The sequence below is a fragment of the Hippopotamus amphibius genome, chromosome 8, assembly GCF_030028045.1.
Source record: "Hippopotamus amphibius kiboko isolate mHipAmp2 chromosome 8, mHipAmp2.hap2, whole genome shotgun sequence".
In the NCBI taxonomy this organism is placed as follows: Eukaryota; Metazoa; Chordata; class Mammalia; order Artiodactyla; family Hippopotamidae; genus Hippopotamus; species Hippopotamus amphibius.
The window spans coordinates 123184142-123200148 of record NC_080193.1 but is presented as its reverse complement, the minus strand read 5'-3'; the positions used below and the strand labels follow the sequence as shown (position 1 = coordinate 123200148).

Sequence of the window (16007 nt, the reverse complement as noted above, 5' to 3'; positions counted from 1 at the left end):
AACCTTTCTGAGCCCTGAGACTATTGCTCAGTGGATTAAAGGTCAAGGGTAAAAAGAAAGTCTCCTGAGTCACGGTGTGTCTGTTCCCACCTCGCCTATCTCGTCCCTTGTGGTGCAGAAGTCCAAGCTGCGGGTCAGGATCCGCTGGTGGTCCTCTGCCTGGGCACACCAGTTCAGACTGTCCCCCTCAAGGATGTCCAGCTGCTGCTGCAGGTTCTTTGCAGAAACATTGGAGCAGTTCTAAAAATGAAAGAGAAGTGGAAGTGATGAAGGGAATGTGCAAAACTGCAATAAGCCCAACATGCTGTTTACCTGCATTGTGAAATGCATAAATGACATAGAAAGCAGGCTCCTGATTTATCTTACCTTAAGCATCTTAGAATATAGTGATTTCAGAAAGAAGTCAGACATCCAGCACCCAATGTTGGGAAAGACAAACCCTTACATATCCAGTCTTGAAACTTCAGTTTTGAAGATTTGCTTATCACATCCAACACCTCAGAGACACCATTCATTATAAGGTATAATTTTTACTTCAAAAGCCATAAAATATGCATTAGAAACATTTGGCTTTTGCACTATAATTTTCCTGTCAACTTGAGCTTAACCTCAGCTTCATTATGCAAGTACTCCAATCTCTGCTCAGCTACTCGGCACAGAGGGCTGGCGAGGCCAGGCCGAGGCCAGACACAAGTTGGAGAAAAATTTACATTATTTGTGCAAAGTGAGACGTCTTACTTGCTTTTTTCTTTTTAAGATAAATTTACTAATAAAACAAAACTCTTTAAAAAGAAAGCTCCTTCTTGGGAAAAACAGATTCTATTAACAGTGACAGCTATTTTGTATTTCTATGTCTTTCAGTTAAAAAATACTTTAGATCCATTGCATTCCATAGAGTTTAGTGGATATCTTAAATGAACTTTGAAAGATAATTGGCCACTATGATTTTTATTAATGTTATACATATTGTATAGAATTAATATAATCTTTTCTTCCCTGAAATTAAGAATTCAGAGAAGGAGTTTTTAAAAATCAGAGCCTGATGTATTATTTACGAAAATTTGATCTGGAATTATTTCCATCTCTTTTAGGTTCCTTTGGTAAGGTCGGTCCAGTGGAATAAAGCAGATCCAATGACTAGTACCCAGAGCCCTGGGTGGAGCCAGGATACCTGGGCTCCTCTACTCTGGGCTTTTATGGATAAAGCAGCTTCTCTGGGCTCAGACCCTTCATCTATTAAGTGAGGGTCCTGGGCCCAATGATCTCTAGACTACCTTTCAGATCTAACGTGTTAAAGCAGCATTGTCCAATAGAAATACAATGTGAGCCACACAAATAACTTTAAATTTCCTAGTAGTCATATTAAAAAGTAAAAAAGAAGCAGGTAAAATTAATTTTCATAATATAGTTTGTTTAACCAAGTATATAACCAAATATAAAAAACATTAATAAGGTTTTTTATCATATTAAGTCTTTGAAATCAAGTGTATATCTCACACAGCATATCTCAATTGGTGCTAAATTTCTGTCAGAAATACTTGATCTGTACTTAAATCTCACAGAGTATAGAGTTTAGTAGATTCACATATGCAAATTGTTCCCAATATGCTTAAAAGTTTTACAATTTGGAGTATCAGTTTTTAAATTAAATTAATTAAAATTATATAAAATGAAAACATTAGTTCTTTAATTGCATTAGGTATATTTCAAATGTGAAAAACCAACTGCCATTATAGATAGCAGAGCTCTATAATTTTTTTAATTAGCATGAGAATAGATGTAACAAACAAGACTTTTAAAATCAGATTTGTCTCCTTAAAATTTTTTTCTTTGGATGCGGCAGAAACTCATCACAAATAAGTATGCCAATGGTTTAATGTATTTTTAAATTTAACATATACCAGGCAATCTGCCTGATTTCTTTCAACAGCCCAACTCAGAGCGATGTTAGGTATAAATGATGGTGTTCTAAGTTGCTTACAGGCCGCTGCACTGATGAGATGATGTCCACCCCCAAGGAAAGAGCCAGTTTATGGAGACGGTCTATGTGTGCCTGCTGCTCCCGAGAGCGACTGAGGAGAATCTGGGCGTCGTGAGCGTCATCCATTCCCTTCGGCTGCTCTAGCAGCTCCAGCTCTCTGTATCTGAAGAGTCGTCCCAGCTGGAATTTAAGCCATTGACAATTAAACCGGGTTTCATACTTTTATAAAGACAGATTTTTTTTTTCAATTGATGTATAGTTGATGTACAATCGTATATAACTGACAGGTGTACAATATAGTGACTCACAATTTTTAAAGGTTATACTCCATTTACAGTTATAAAATATTGGCTATAGTCCCTAAATTGTACAATACAACCTTGTAGCTTATTTTATACCCAACGGTTTGTACCTCTCAATCCCCTACCTCTGTACTGCCCCTCCCTCTTTCCCTCTCCCCACTGGTAACCACGCGTTCTCTACATCTGTGAGTCTGCTTCCTTTTTGTTATGTTTACTACTTCCTTGTATTTTTTTAGATCCCACATATAAGTGATATCATACAGTATTTGTCTTTCTCAAAGATAGATTTTTTTTAAATGCTTATTTCCTATAACATTTAACTCTGTGGTCCACTGCTGGCAAACCCATCTAAAAATATTATTGTTTTAGACAAATAAGTGTTACAATGCTGCAAATCAATAGGGTAAAATTGAGGGACTAACACTGTCAGTTCTATTAAAGAAGAAAACACTCTGTTTGCTCATAGCCTAAAACTTCAGCAAGATGTAGCCCTGTGATTTGAGTAAATTCAGAGGTTATTTTCAAGGGATTTCCATATGTCTCCATTTTCTGTTAATAGAGGTTAATAACTGTGAAGTTTTACTGAGCAGTCTACTGATACTTGCGATAGAAAAAAAAAGTTGTTTTCTCCCCTCAAAGAGCTTACACTTGAGATAGGGGGACAAAAGTAATGAAGAATCAAGATGTTAAAAATGACAGATGTGTGGAATAAACAATAAGAGTTCAAGGAATCTGCAAGAGAGAAAAATCACTCCAAGGGAGGTAGGATTGTTGGATGGAGGGACAGGGTCTAGACGGTAGAGAGGAGAGAGAAGGACCTGTCAGATAACGGCAGCCCAAGAGTCAAGCCTTGGAATTAGGAATGTGGGCACCATCTTTGGGGGACCAATGATAGCTCGGTTTGGCTGGAACATCAGGGAGGATGGGGCCCGGTGAGAAAAAAGTCAGGGACCAGACTGTGGGAAGCTCCTAACATCAGAATAAGCAATCTGGCCTTTATTTATTAGACACTTATTTTTAATTTCATAGTTTAAAACTGAGAGTCTTCCAGACATCCACGATAAGTCTTACCTCTTCTCTGACTTGGTGGAACTGGACAGTCTGATACAGGATCTCCTCGTAATCTCGGATTCTCTCTTTCTGATTCTGATGGAGGTGAATAAGGTCCTTCAGCTGCTGAGACTTCTCTTTTACAGGGGCTCCTTTGCCTCTTAATTCTTCTGACTCTTTTATAATGTACTGAACCTCATCATTCAGTTGCTAAAAAGTTGTAAGCAATAAAAGAAATACAGCTTTTAGGGAGCTTTTTACTTTACAACTGACTATATGAAGATCTCAATAATCTATCACCCTCTTATTTATTAACAAATACTTAATGTGAGCCTCACCCTCATCCCTGAAAACCTGGGCATTGTGCATGATGCTAGGAATATATTATTCCATCCCCATCTTCTCAGAAGTTTTTTTAAAAATTAATTTAAATTAATTAAATAAAAAAATTTTAAAAACACACAAAAACTGTTTCATAGTTAGGTGGTGAAATGGAAAGTCATGTATTTCTATGACACACCAAATATTCTAGCCATCTGTTATGTAAATATATTCTAGATGCTCTATGAGGCCATGATCATCTGTGATATTTAATACAACCAGAATCAGGTGGTATGATAAAAACACCAAAAGAAGACAAGTATAAAAATATATTGGGGGAATTATTTGTCCTCTATGATAAAAGAATGATCAGAATGCACCACCAGCTGAGCAGCACAGTAGCTACGCTGCTTTAAAAGCAGTCATCCCAGAATCTACAAATAGCCACCACTTGTAGGGAGGGATAAACCACCTTCTTTTCACCCAGCACTGCTCAGATAGCCCTTATAGGAACTGAGATCCTGGTGGACAGCTCAAAGAGAAAGCTGCTACAATTCCGGGGTTGGATTTTATGTCAAGGATAAAAGTAATGGAAGTGATTTAGGTTAAGGAGATAACTTGCAGAAGAGTGACCCAGTAAGGGTCTTCAAACTGAAATCAAGTGCGTGGGCATCAAATACATGCACACCACAGTGACAGGGCTAAAGAAGCTTGAAACAGCTCCTGGTTTAGAGGAATTTACACACACACACTTGCTCATGTGCGGGGGTGTGTGCACACACGAAGGTACGTGTGACACAGAGCATAACAAAGAAACTAACAGATACGCTAGTAGAATTTCCTAAGAGTTTGAAAGGAAGAGTTCACTGTGGGCCACAACGGTGTGTGTGCTTTTTGTGTGCGTGCGGGGCGGGTGGTGGTGGTGGTGATGTATTATATGGGTTTTGTCTTAAGGGAACATAAATTAGATATTCGCTAAAGGAATCTTTAAAACTTCTGGTTCTGGGATTCTTTAAAGCCAACACTTGTAAAGTAGTGACAGATAGAAACATGGGTATCTTAACTTTGCAGCTAAGAACAAGAATCCAGGCGGGAGGATGACGTGACTGGCACGCTTTTTCGGCAGTTGTGTCAAGCTCCGGAGGGGCAGGAGGTGGGGGGTGGGGAATGCAGCAGCAGTGAGAGCCTGGGAACATGACTCATGGTTTTTTCTCTCACATCCTGAGGGCTCTCAGAGAGGGAGAAAGGGAGAGCACAGAAAAGTTCTTGGGATGGTGGTAGGAGCCTGGGGTGCCAGTGGGTGGGGACAATGACATCACAGGGATAATTTTGGGGACAAAGGACAGCAGAACCTCTGTGTCAGAGATTGTCCATCCTTGCTTTGAGATGTCTGAATCAAAAACATGTTTATACCCCTTAGGAAAAGAGTGAGAGTAAATATATATGGTAAATACATTAATAAGGAAATAAATTAAAATAATCTAAGACAAGAATATATTAAGGACTTTTGGAGCACGCATGTTTGTGTATCATCAAATATAGCACCCTGCAGTTAAACAGGAAGAAAAATGTGTTTTTAAAGTAGGTTTTTAGGGCTTCCCTGGTGGCACAGTGGTTAAGAATCCGCCCGCCAATGCAGGGGACACAGGTTCGATCCCTGGTCCGGGAAGATCCTACATGCTGTAGAGCACCTAAGCCCCTAGAACACCTAAGCCTGTGCACCACAACTACTGAGCCTGTGCTCTAGAGCCCGCAAGTCACAACTACTGAGCCCACACACTGAAACTACTGAAGCTCACATGCCTAGAGCCCATGCTCTGCAACTAGAGAAGCCACCACAATGAGAAAGCCGTGTACTGCAACGAAGCGTAGCCCATGCTCACCACAAATAGAGAAAGCCCGTGCGCAGCAGTGAAGACCCAATGCAGCCAAAAATAAAATAAAATAAATAAATAATATAAATCTTTAAAAATATAAAGCAGATTTGTAGACAAGCAATGCTTTTGTTTTTTAAAAACTGTAATTCATCAGACTGTTAAAATTAATTAGGTGAGTTTCAACTGAACAGTTTTTAATTCTTTTTCTTTCATCCAAGGCCATCAATTTGTTTCTTCACCTGGAACTGAGGCTTCATTTCATTCCATTTTTTCCGTAGACCTAAAATGGTCTGGAGACTCCCTCCAAGGTCAAGTGTAGACACAGGCATAAGTGCTTCCTGGAGAAGTTTTAAGTTGTGAGTAGTCTGAAATAGACATTAGATAGTTATGCATATGTTTTCTTTGATACCACCAGCAAATACATCATAATCATTCCAGTGATGACATGGTGTGTCATCAAACTTTTCAATTGCCATGAAACCACTCACTACTTAGAGTGAGCTTGTGGTTCTAAACCACCAATGAACAAAAGCAAAGGCCCTCTTTTTTATTGTGGTAAAATATACATAATAAAATTTACCATTTTAACCATTTTGAAGTGTGCAGCTTAGTGGCGTTTAGTACATTCATGTTGGTGTGCAACCACCACCACCATCCGTTGCCAGAAGTTTTTCATCTTCCCAAGCAAACACTCTGTACGGGTTAAACACTAACCCCCCTTTCCTCCTCCACTCAGCCCCTGGTAACCTCTATTCTGTTTTCTGTCTCTATGAATCTGACTACTCAAGGTACCTAACATAAGTGGAATCACAATATTTATTCTTTTGTGTTTGGCTGATTTCACTTATGTTTCCGAGTTTCCTCCACGTTGCAGCATGTGTCAGAATTTCCTTCCTTTTTAAGCCTGAATAATATCCATTGCAAGTTCCCTCACCTTTCTAAGTTGCTCTTTGAATGCTCCCCACTGCTGTTTCACGGGCTTCCTTGCAGCGGCTTTAAGTTGCCAGGCCATCCGAAGGCGGCTGAGTTCTTCCCTTTCTGCCTTCTGGCTTTCCATGGTGTTCTCCATAATGTATACTTCATTTTTCACACTTAATATTTCATTGGCTTTTGCCTGTGAAATTAATAATCTGTATAATGGTTTTTCTTTCCCAAGAAATACAATATTTTTGCATACAACTATTTTAGCAGGCTAATGCTTCATCACAGCCAAAGCAGAGCACAGTTCTAATATCAAGACAAGTCTGAAAGGTTTGTACACAGGCACAGCTGGACTCTCAGAACCCATAGCCTATGTTTGGATGTCAGCTCCCGAGTTCTTATGACCCCACTGGTGTTTGAGTCCCCTCCTCGAGGATTTGTTTTTTTTTCTGGGGCTTAAAGGGCGACTGAATGAGCACAGGGATCCAGAAATTTTGAAGTTGAGATTATCTCAATGCATAAGTTTTGAAGAGGATTCCACCCTTTAACACACATTGCACTATGTCATTATCCATCAGGGACCATGAGGGGGCAGATTATTCTGCGTCTATTTTTCTATTTTAACTATCCCATTGTATACAGTGCAATTATTTTAAATTTTCCTTGTGAGCAGTTCCTCAAGTGAGTAGTTCCCCTTTTGTGAGAACTGAAATGTGCATCTATATACACTTGTTCCTTGGTATTCACAGGGGCTGGTGGGAGGGGGGACTGGTTCTAGAACTCTTGGTGGATACCAAAACCAGTGGATGCTCAAGTCCTATGGTTGGCCCTCCATATTCACAGGTTTCAACCAACTGTGGATAGTGCACTATGCTTAGCTCCAAGGCTGGCTGAATGTAGGGATGTGGAAGCCGGGATATGGAGGGCCAACTGTATCCCTATATTTGTGTCTCTGTTGTTCACCAGAAGCACAGTATCTAAATTCCAAGACTTCTCTTCCCAAGTTTCATACGTTCTGGATATCTGATTTGAAATCCTTTAAACAACGGTTTTAAATAAGGGGAAATTCAATTAGAGGAAGAAGGATGAGAGAGGTAAAGAGGTGGACCATATGCTTTATGTCCAAACATCAAAAAATGCAGAAGAATATTTGGCGAAACAATAATCTTTACTTTGATGGCCAGCGCTTCTCAGTAAATCCTTGCATTTCTAAGGAGCAACTGCGCGTGAATTTCTATAATGGCAATGACAGCTGGGTATCTAAAAGTCAAGGGACCTTTTAGATTATAGTCAGGAGGTAGTGCCATGAATATGTAACGGGATATTTTAAATCACAGGCCATCATATTTTAAAATTATTTTAAATGACATTAATATTGCACATTTATATTTTAAATTAATGTAGACATTAGAAAGTGTCATTTAATTGCAGAAAACCCCCACAAAAACCCTGCAGGTGCTAATTTCAATTTCTCCAATGAATTTGGGGATCTAGTAATAAAATGACGTATTTTGCAACTATGATGAACAAGACACACATATTATGATAGATATTAGACAGCCACAGCACGACCTAAAGCAAATCATATTTTTAACCTATTCTATAAGTAAAGATAGGGTATCTTTCCCATATTATTAAGAAACTATTAAGGAAAACGTTATATAATACACAGGTTATTGTAAACTTGGAATTAGCAGCTCGTCAATGACAACTGCAATCATAAGAGTATATACTCTGAATGAGGCCCAGAAAAGAGAGAACTAGGGTAGAATTTGTTGATGCCCAGCTAGCAGGATTCAAGGACAGTGATTATGCATTGGGCAAAAAAATATTTTGGCCGCTCAGAAAGATTAAATAATTTGCCTGATGTCTAGTTAGTAAGCACACTACTTATTCTAATTTTGTATAAGGTCATTGGAAAATTTGCCATAATCTAGTCTAAACAGGGCACTAAATTATCCATTTTCCATGTAGATTCACACGCAATGAGTGGTCTTCTGACATCTTGCTTTTCAGATATCTTGATAACTGGAAGGCAGTATTCCGGTAGCATTCTTGGTATTTGCCATTATAAATGAGTAAATTGGCACTTTCATCAAGATGTCTGCCAGATTTCTGCCCTAAGTCAGTTTTTCCGATTGGGATAATTTTTAGATGAATTGAAAACTTTTTTAATTTCAAGCTTGAAAATCTGAGCCATGGCAACCCGATTAAGGGCAGAACACTTGGCGGAAACTGCCAGCTGGCCTTCTTCCTTTTTAACAACCAGACTGGTTACCACATTTTAGCAATAATGTTTGTTTAAAAGCCTAATGGTCCAAAAGATATGAAGAGAATAAAAATTGTGTTATACTTGCTTTACCAACAAATTTCATATCTCAGAATGTCACTGAACCAATAAAGTTAAGCATTATGTGGACCTTACTTCTTATCAACAGGAGGGAATTATTTATCATGTGACAGTGGTAAGGACCTTGGGCTAAAGTGGCCATGTTTATAATGTTAAGATAAAAGACCACCAAGGTCTGCAGTAAAAAACACACTATTTCTGAAAACTCTAAATGGATATTTGAATATCATGAAATCTAAGTTATTTAGACATAGATACAAAATATAATTTTGAACGGGTTCCTGCTGCAGATCTCAAATGCAAATCTGACTATATGACCTTAAACATTCTAAATAAATAATAAAGGACTTCTGTTTCTGGGTAGGATGAAGTAGCTGGTGGCTGAGCAGTGCTTCTGCCTAGAACAACTAGAAAAGCTGGAATGAATGCAGAAAGCATCTGTTTGAAGGCTGCAAGAACTAAAGAGGCCACGACTCCAGAGAAGGATGAACCTGAGAGTGGTGAGCTCACCTGTCACCTCTTTTGCCCCAGCCAGGGGCGTTTGCCAATTCCGTGTGCCAACAGGAGGCTGATCCTGAGGCTTTACTGGAGAACAGAGAAACCAACAGAGCTTTTGACGGACACTGGTGGGGTGGGGGTGGGGGTTCCAGCACGCAGCTGACCTTCACCTCAGAACACGGACAAAATACGGGGGCGGAACAGCGCAGCGGATGAAAAAGCCCAAGCAAAAGCCTCTGAAAAGCAGAGTGGAGGTTTTCAGCAGTCTCCCGAGACTCCCCAGATTGGAGACCTGCCAAGGGGAGAGACCTCAGAGAAAGCACCAAGCTCTGACTTGAAAGCGCTGAGAGCCCAAGGTCAACAGAACAGATGGAGCCTTGACAGGCCTATACCCCAGACTCAACTCCACCAGCTCCTGATTGCCTTAAGTGATCTTCCACCAGCACCAACCTAGGGAAAGAGGATAACACCATCTGGAACCCCTACATTTCTACACAATACCTGGCTTTTTGGTAGATATTCACTCATCAACCCAAGATAGGATGACATGAAACCAAGAGAAAAAGTAGACAATAGAAACAATTCCAGATCCAGATGTTGGACTTAGCTAACAAACACTTTAAAATACCCATGATTAATATGGTCACGAAGGTATAGGAAAGATGGAGAAAGAGGATTTAAAAAAAAGAGAATTTCACTGGCAATATAAATCTAATAGAAAAACCAACTGGAAATTCCAGAACTGAATAATCTAATGTCTCAAAAGGAAGTTAGTGAAAAAAAAGGATAGACCAAAAATAGTGCAGTTTGCAAATATGTAAATTCCCTTATGAATGCAAATTGGAGAAGTACATAATGAAGAGATGGATATAAAGATATACTGAAAAAAGTAAAAATCTTAAAGATGGATAGAGGGACTTTCCTGGTAGTCCAGTGGGTAAGACTTCAAGCTCCCAATGCAGCGGGACCAAGTTTGATCCCTGGTCGTGGAACTAGATCCCAAATGCATGCCGCAGCTAAAAGTTTGCATGCCTCAACCAGGAGCCCACATGCCACAACTAAAAAGATCCCACACGCTGCAACTAAGGAGTCTACGTGTTGTAACTAGGACATGGCACAACCAAAATAAGTAAATAAATAAACATTTTTTAAAAAGGTAGCTAGACAGATAGATAATGTATGTTCTTAATGTTCCAAGTAAAAAATAACAATTTTTTTTTACACTAAAGCACCAATATAACATAAGAACATAGGTGAAAGACTCAGCAAGTTTTCTCTGATGCTTAAGGACTGTATTAGATAAATTAGAATTATTTAATGCATATTTTGTTTCCCTATAGATTTAAGAAGACTGGTCCTTAAACAACAAAGTTTGAAACAATGAAGATAAAGAGGAAATTATAGCTCAAAGTAGATGAGGGTAGTTAGAGCCTAACTCTTCCAAATGAATTCAGGCTCCACACTGAGATTCATCACATGTCAGAGTATTGAAAAAACTGCAGATGTCAGTCATCTTTGCAAATCTACAGAAAACACAAGGGCCAGAAAATCAGGAAAATGCCCTGATTTTCAAATGGTGGAAAGGATGGCCTATGTGATTTACCGATCAGTAAGCTTTACATTGAAAACCAGGGCAATAAAGTCATCATTGATCAAGCAGATTGTGAGCACTTTGGAAAGAACCTCTTTATCACTAGGAGTCAACCTAATTTTTGCCAAATTATATTATACAATTGATAGGATACAAAGTAGGTAGACCTTCCTTTGAGCAGGGTCCTCCGTTATAGACTTAAGAAAAAGGTTTTGAAATAGTGTTTAAAATAAAGTACTACTGGGAGTGTCCATGATTGTTTAAAAGACTGGTGAACCAACTGGCAGCTTAATGGGTTGGGGAATCAACCTACCCCTCAGACACTTTTATTAAAGATCTAATTGCAGCCACAGGAGGCTTACTTATTAATGCATAGAATTCAATCCAGGAGAGATGGCTAATGTAGTGGAGGCTCAAAATTAGTTTAAGATGGAATCATGAGTTAAAACCAACAAAGTGATATAAAGTAGGAATAAATATAAAGGTTCACATTTGTATGTAAAAGATAAATGGGTGGCATGGGTATAAAATGAGAGGAAACCTAGCTTGGCAGGAATTGTAGTAAAAATGTAATGCAATGACAGTTTTATTCCATCACAAGCCTAACATGAATGAACAAAGTGAAATTATTGCTGAAAATGCTGGTACAGTCTTAGGTCACATTAGTAAAGAATGAGGTCTGCTTTGTACTCTGTGTTGAAGTTGTACTTTACTTTTTATTTATGAATGATTTTGACAAATCATGGAAAATTCTGGGAGGGAGGATTAGGGTGAAGAAAGAGAAAAATCTACCTCCTAAATGATAGAAAGGATTTATATCTAGTTAGCTGCAGAAAAGACTTAAATTAGACTTTGCAACTGTTTTGGGGGTTTGAAAAACTTTCATGTGTAAGAGAAATGAAATATTAATACATTTTTCCCCCTGTGGAGCTACAGAGGGTTAGAATCAGATATGAAGACAGATTTGACTTAACATTAAAAAAAAAAAAAACTTTTCTAGCAGCTTGCATTCTCTAACAATAAAATGAACAGTTTCGTAAGGAAGATACTTGAGGTATTGAAAGAAAGGTGGATTGCCACCTTTTAAGAATTCTGTAGAGAACTTTATATGGACCGAGGTTGATATAAGTACTTACATACTTATACATAAGTATAACCTGAGGTTATACTTTACAGATATAACTCAACAACTAAAGTTTAGGGTACATTTCTAAATATAATGGAGCTTCGCTATGAAAAGATCTGGTATTGTAAGAATGTCTTCAAAATAAAGATTCATCCTAGATGTTCTCTTTGGCCTCTGGAAATCTTGTAAGGATCTTGTTGCATGCTCTCAACATAACTCAAAATGTTTGGGTGAACTTCTGAGGACTCTATGTAATAATTACAATGTTACATTTGGATTATAGTCACTCCTTCTTGTTAATAGATAAAAAGCCTTCATGTGATAAACTCACAAGAGGTCTAGGGCCAAAGAAGCACATAAATGCTGGGCTTCAGGACTATTGCAGGTTGAATGAAGCTAAAAAGAACTCCCTAAACCAGCACAGATGAATAACAGACAGTTGAACTTTTGAATTTATGATTTTGACTTTGACAAGTAATCCTTGAAGAAGGTGTGACTCATTTAATGTCATTCTCACCATATTTATTAAATTAAGGAACTTGAGCCCGAGTTCTTGAGCTAAGAAACTCCTCTTTAAAAATAGCTGCCACTGCTTCTCCACTGAGTCAGAGCGATGCTTGGCTTCAGCGTCATCCTCTTCCTTTCGGAGGATATCAGTTTGGTAAAACTCCTTTAGACCCTGACACTGCTCCTCTATCTAAAAAAAAAAGAGAGAGAAAGAGAGAGAATATAAATGAAAGTCAAGAACACTTAAAAGCATTTTTAAAGGGAAAAAAAATACTGGATTCCAATAAAAGCCTATATAAAATTAATTGGAACCTACATTTCAGAACTCTTTAAATAACTCTTAAATACTGTCAACTTACTGAAAATACATGAAAATCTATTTAGGTTATTGACAGACCAGACTGACTACCACTGGGTAGTAACTTGACCTGACAAGTTTATTATCCAGAAGACCTATTCACTGTAGCCAAAATCATATTTATATATTATATACAAGTATGTTTTGCAACTGGGGACAATTTATGTCAAAGACCAATGTGGTTCCATTTAAAGCTGAGTTTTATAATTCAGAGTAAAGATAAATATATACAATCAAGGAATACAAATCAGAAAGAAATGTAAGTCAGGGAAAAACTATTCATAATTGGTAAATTACAATCTGCTTCTCATCAGTGATAAACTAGAACAAAAGAGCACAAATAATTATGAATTTTCTGTTCATATATTAATATTGAACAGCCTCCATAAGCAAAGCTTACTGAGGTACCCTAGAATTCTATTTTCACCTCCCTAGAATTCTATTTTCTCATTTGCTAACCAATGTAAGCCGTACTAGATTATTTTAAATCACTCTCTTTGGACAGAGCTTATATAAAATCAAATGTGCCTGTAGAACTATATTAACATGTAACTGGGGGTTGTAGAAATAGTAGAAAATTTTTGACACAAGTTTTTATGCATTTTGAATGATACTTAATGGCCAATAGCACAAGACTCAGCCCATAACTACTGCAAGTAATCTAAACAGGATAAGAAATTTCAGGCAATGGTTAGTCACTATATTTTCAACCTTTTAACATCATTCTTAATTTAATGAGCACAGCAAAGGGCACTCAGAACAGAAGTTCTTTCCTCTTTTCCCATTTTCCATTTATTCATGCCTCTGTTTTGCTGATGCTTGCTTCCTCGGCCCAGAATGATCTTTCCTCAGTTTTCTGCATCTACTTATCCTTCATGAGACAGTTAAAATGCTACCTGCTCCATGGAGTCTCCTAAGAGTCTACACTGGCTGGTTCAGAGCACGATCAACCATCTTGGCGTGAGTGATGTCCAGAGAGCACAGGCTGAGTGGTACAAAGGAAGTGAGAGCAATCACTGTGTTGGGGGAAAGCCGGTCAGCAGGCTTCAGCTTGTTTGCTACTATACTCAACACGATGTGACACGTTCTCGTCAGTCTGAAACAACTGACAGCTATCACAGTGACTCGGGATCAGCATGACAGTCATCAGTACTTCAATGTGCTAGAGCGCCACAGGTGGGAGTGTCATTCTGACGGGCTGTCGGTTATGTGAAATTCTCAACATGTAAACTTTAATTCATTCTCCTTTTCCAACTGCTCGAAAAAGCCTCCTTGAATGTAAGTGAGCATGATGTTATTACTGGAATTCCCTTGAATCTGGACTAGTTTCTTTTTTTAAGTGAATTAATGATCAACTTTAACACATTATCCATTTTGGGGTAAAAGCTATAACTTGCTTCATAAATTACATTTGTCATATTACCTGAATTTCAGAAGGTAACATGATCGGATTTGCTTTAGAATGACCATTTTTTGAAAGGCATGAAGGGGAGAATTATAGGAGGCAGAGAGAACAGGCAGATACAATTTCTTTAAGCTGGGCAAGGGATGATGAATCGAGAAGGTGATGATACAAATGAAGAAGGGGAATTTGGAAATCTCCTAGGTTGTTTCTAAAGACAGACATGGGACAGCATGGCCTTTGAAAGATGAAAAAAAAAAAAAACAGGGAGGAGATTGGGGATTAAACTCCAGCTCTGATGTTTACTACCTGTTTAGACATATACCTAACTTCTCAGAGCCTCAGTTTCCCTCATTTGCAAAGCAGGGATAATAGTAAATAAACATAGGGATATTATAAGGATGAAATGAAATCAGGAATGAAAAGTTCAGGGCCTAGTACAAAATAAGTGTCCATTAAGAGAGGGGTTGGGACAGACTTTGAACTTCTACATAGACTTCTGAAAGACAGTGGGGTCATTAATCCAATGGCAAAATACAGAAGGAAACATGTTTGAGGAAAGGATAACCAGTTATGTTTTGTTGAGTTTCAGGAGGCTACAGAATATGTAGGTAATTAGTATGATTGGAAGTTAGTGGCCTGGAGCTCAGAAAATTGGGGCTGAGGAACCAATTTTGAGTTATTGGTGAATTGAAACTGTAGTTGTGTTTGTGGGTGGTGATTTTTGCAGGGAAAGCGTATAGAATGTACAAAAGAGAGGACACAGGTAAGAACTCTGTGACCCACCACACTTCAGGAACAGGGAACTGAATCAGGAAAAAGAAGGAACAGATAAAGAAGTAGACAGGATGATTTCACATATGTGAAATACCCAATAAGGCAAATCTATAGAGATGGAAAGCAGATTAGTGATTGCCTGAGGCTGGTGAGGTGGAAACCAGGATTAACAAAAAGTATTCACCAGGGCTCTTTTTGGGGTGATGGAAATATACCCAAACTGGAGTGCAGTGATGGTTGCACAACTCTATAAAAATACAAAAATTATTACATCCTAAAAAAGGTGAATTTTATGCTATGTAAATGATACCCCAATAAATCTGTTTTTCTTTAAAGTCAAAGGAGGTGAGTGTGAGTAACTGGTTTAAATAAATATGGCAGAGAGATTAAGTGAGATGAAGACTGACCATCTCATCTGTCAACTAGTAAGTAGTAAGCATAAGCTTATAAGAACATTTTCAATGGAGTGAAGAGGTGGCCAATGGCAGGACTGAAAAAGGGATAAACCAAATGACAGTGGGATGAGGACTGGGGAGGATCAGTAAGAAGAGGAAAGAAATGTCCTCTTCTCATCCCAAGAGTCCAGATGTGAATGGAAAGAAAATTATAGAGTGGTAGCCTTCGTGAGGGCAAGACTATCTGGGCTGAACTGTAGACCAAAGAGAAGGAAGCAACGGAAAAAGCAAATTTTTAAAATTAGAGGATGGATGCTGAAGCTAGATTCTGAAGGATGTAGGAGCAGACAGGGAGGGACTGATGGCTGATAAGTGGGGGACACGTGCAGAAACTTTACTTTGTTGGTGACAGTGGAGGAAGGGTGAATTTATCAGTGGTTTGGAAGCTGAAGGAAGTCAAGGCAGTTAAGCTCAGCGGACTCAGTTTCAGTCACATACGATGTGAGGGTGTGACAACGTAAGGGCGTGAGCTGAGATTTAGGAATGGAAAC

General features: G+C 38.5%; 1 protein-coding gene across 2 annotated transcripts in view; it reads right to left on the bottom strand.

The window, feature by feature from the left end:
* CCDC141 (coiled-coil domain containing 141) overlaps positions 1–16007 on the bottom strand; it is a 207573-nt gene that overhangs the window by 31644 nt on the left and 159922 nt on the right. For both annotated transcript variants that reach the window (XM_057746706.1, XM_057746707.1), the window contains exons 12-17: positions 12535–12714; positions 6466–6645; positions 5771–5896; positions 3355–3543; positions 1982–2161; positions 91–240 (exon numbers count right to left, since the gene is read on the bottom strand). In XM_057746706.1, coding sequence (XP_057602689.1) covers positions 91–240; positions 1982–2161; positions 3355–3543; positions 5771–5896; positions 6466–6645; positions 12535–12714 — 1005 coding nt within the window. The remainder of the gene's footprint in view (positions 1–90; positions 241–1981; positions 2162–3354; positions 3544–5770; positions 5897–6465; positions 6646–12534; positions 12715–16007) is intronic.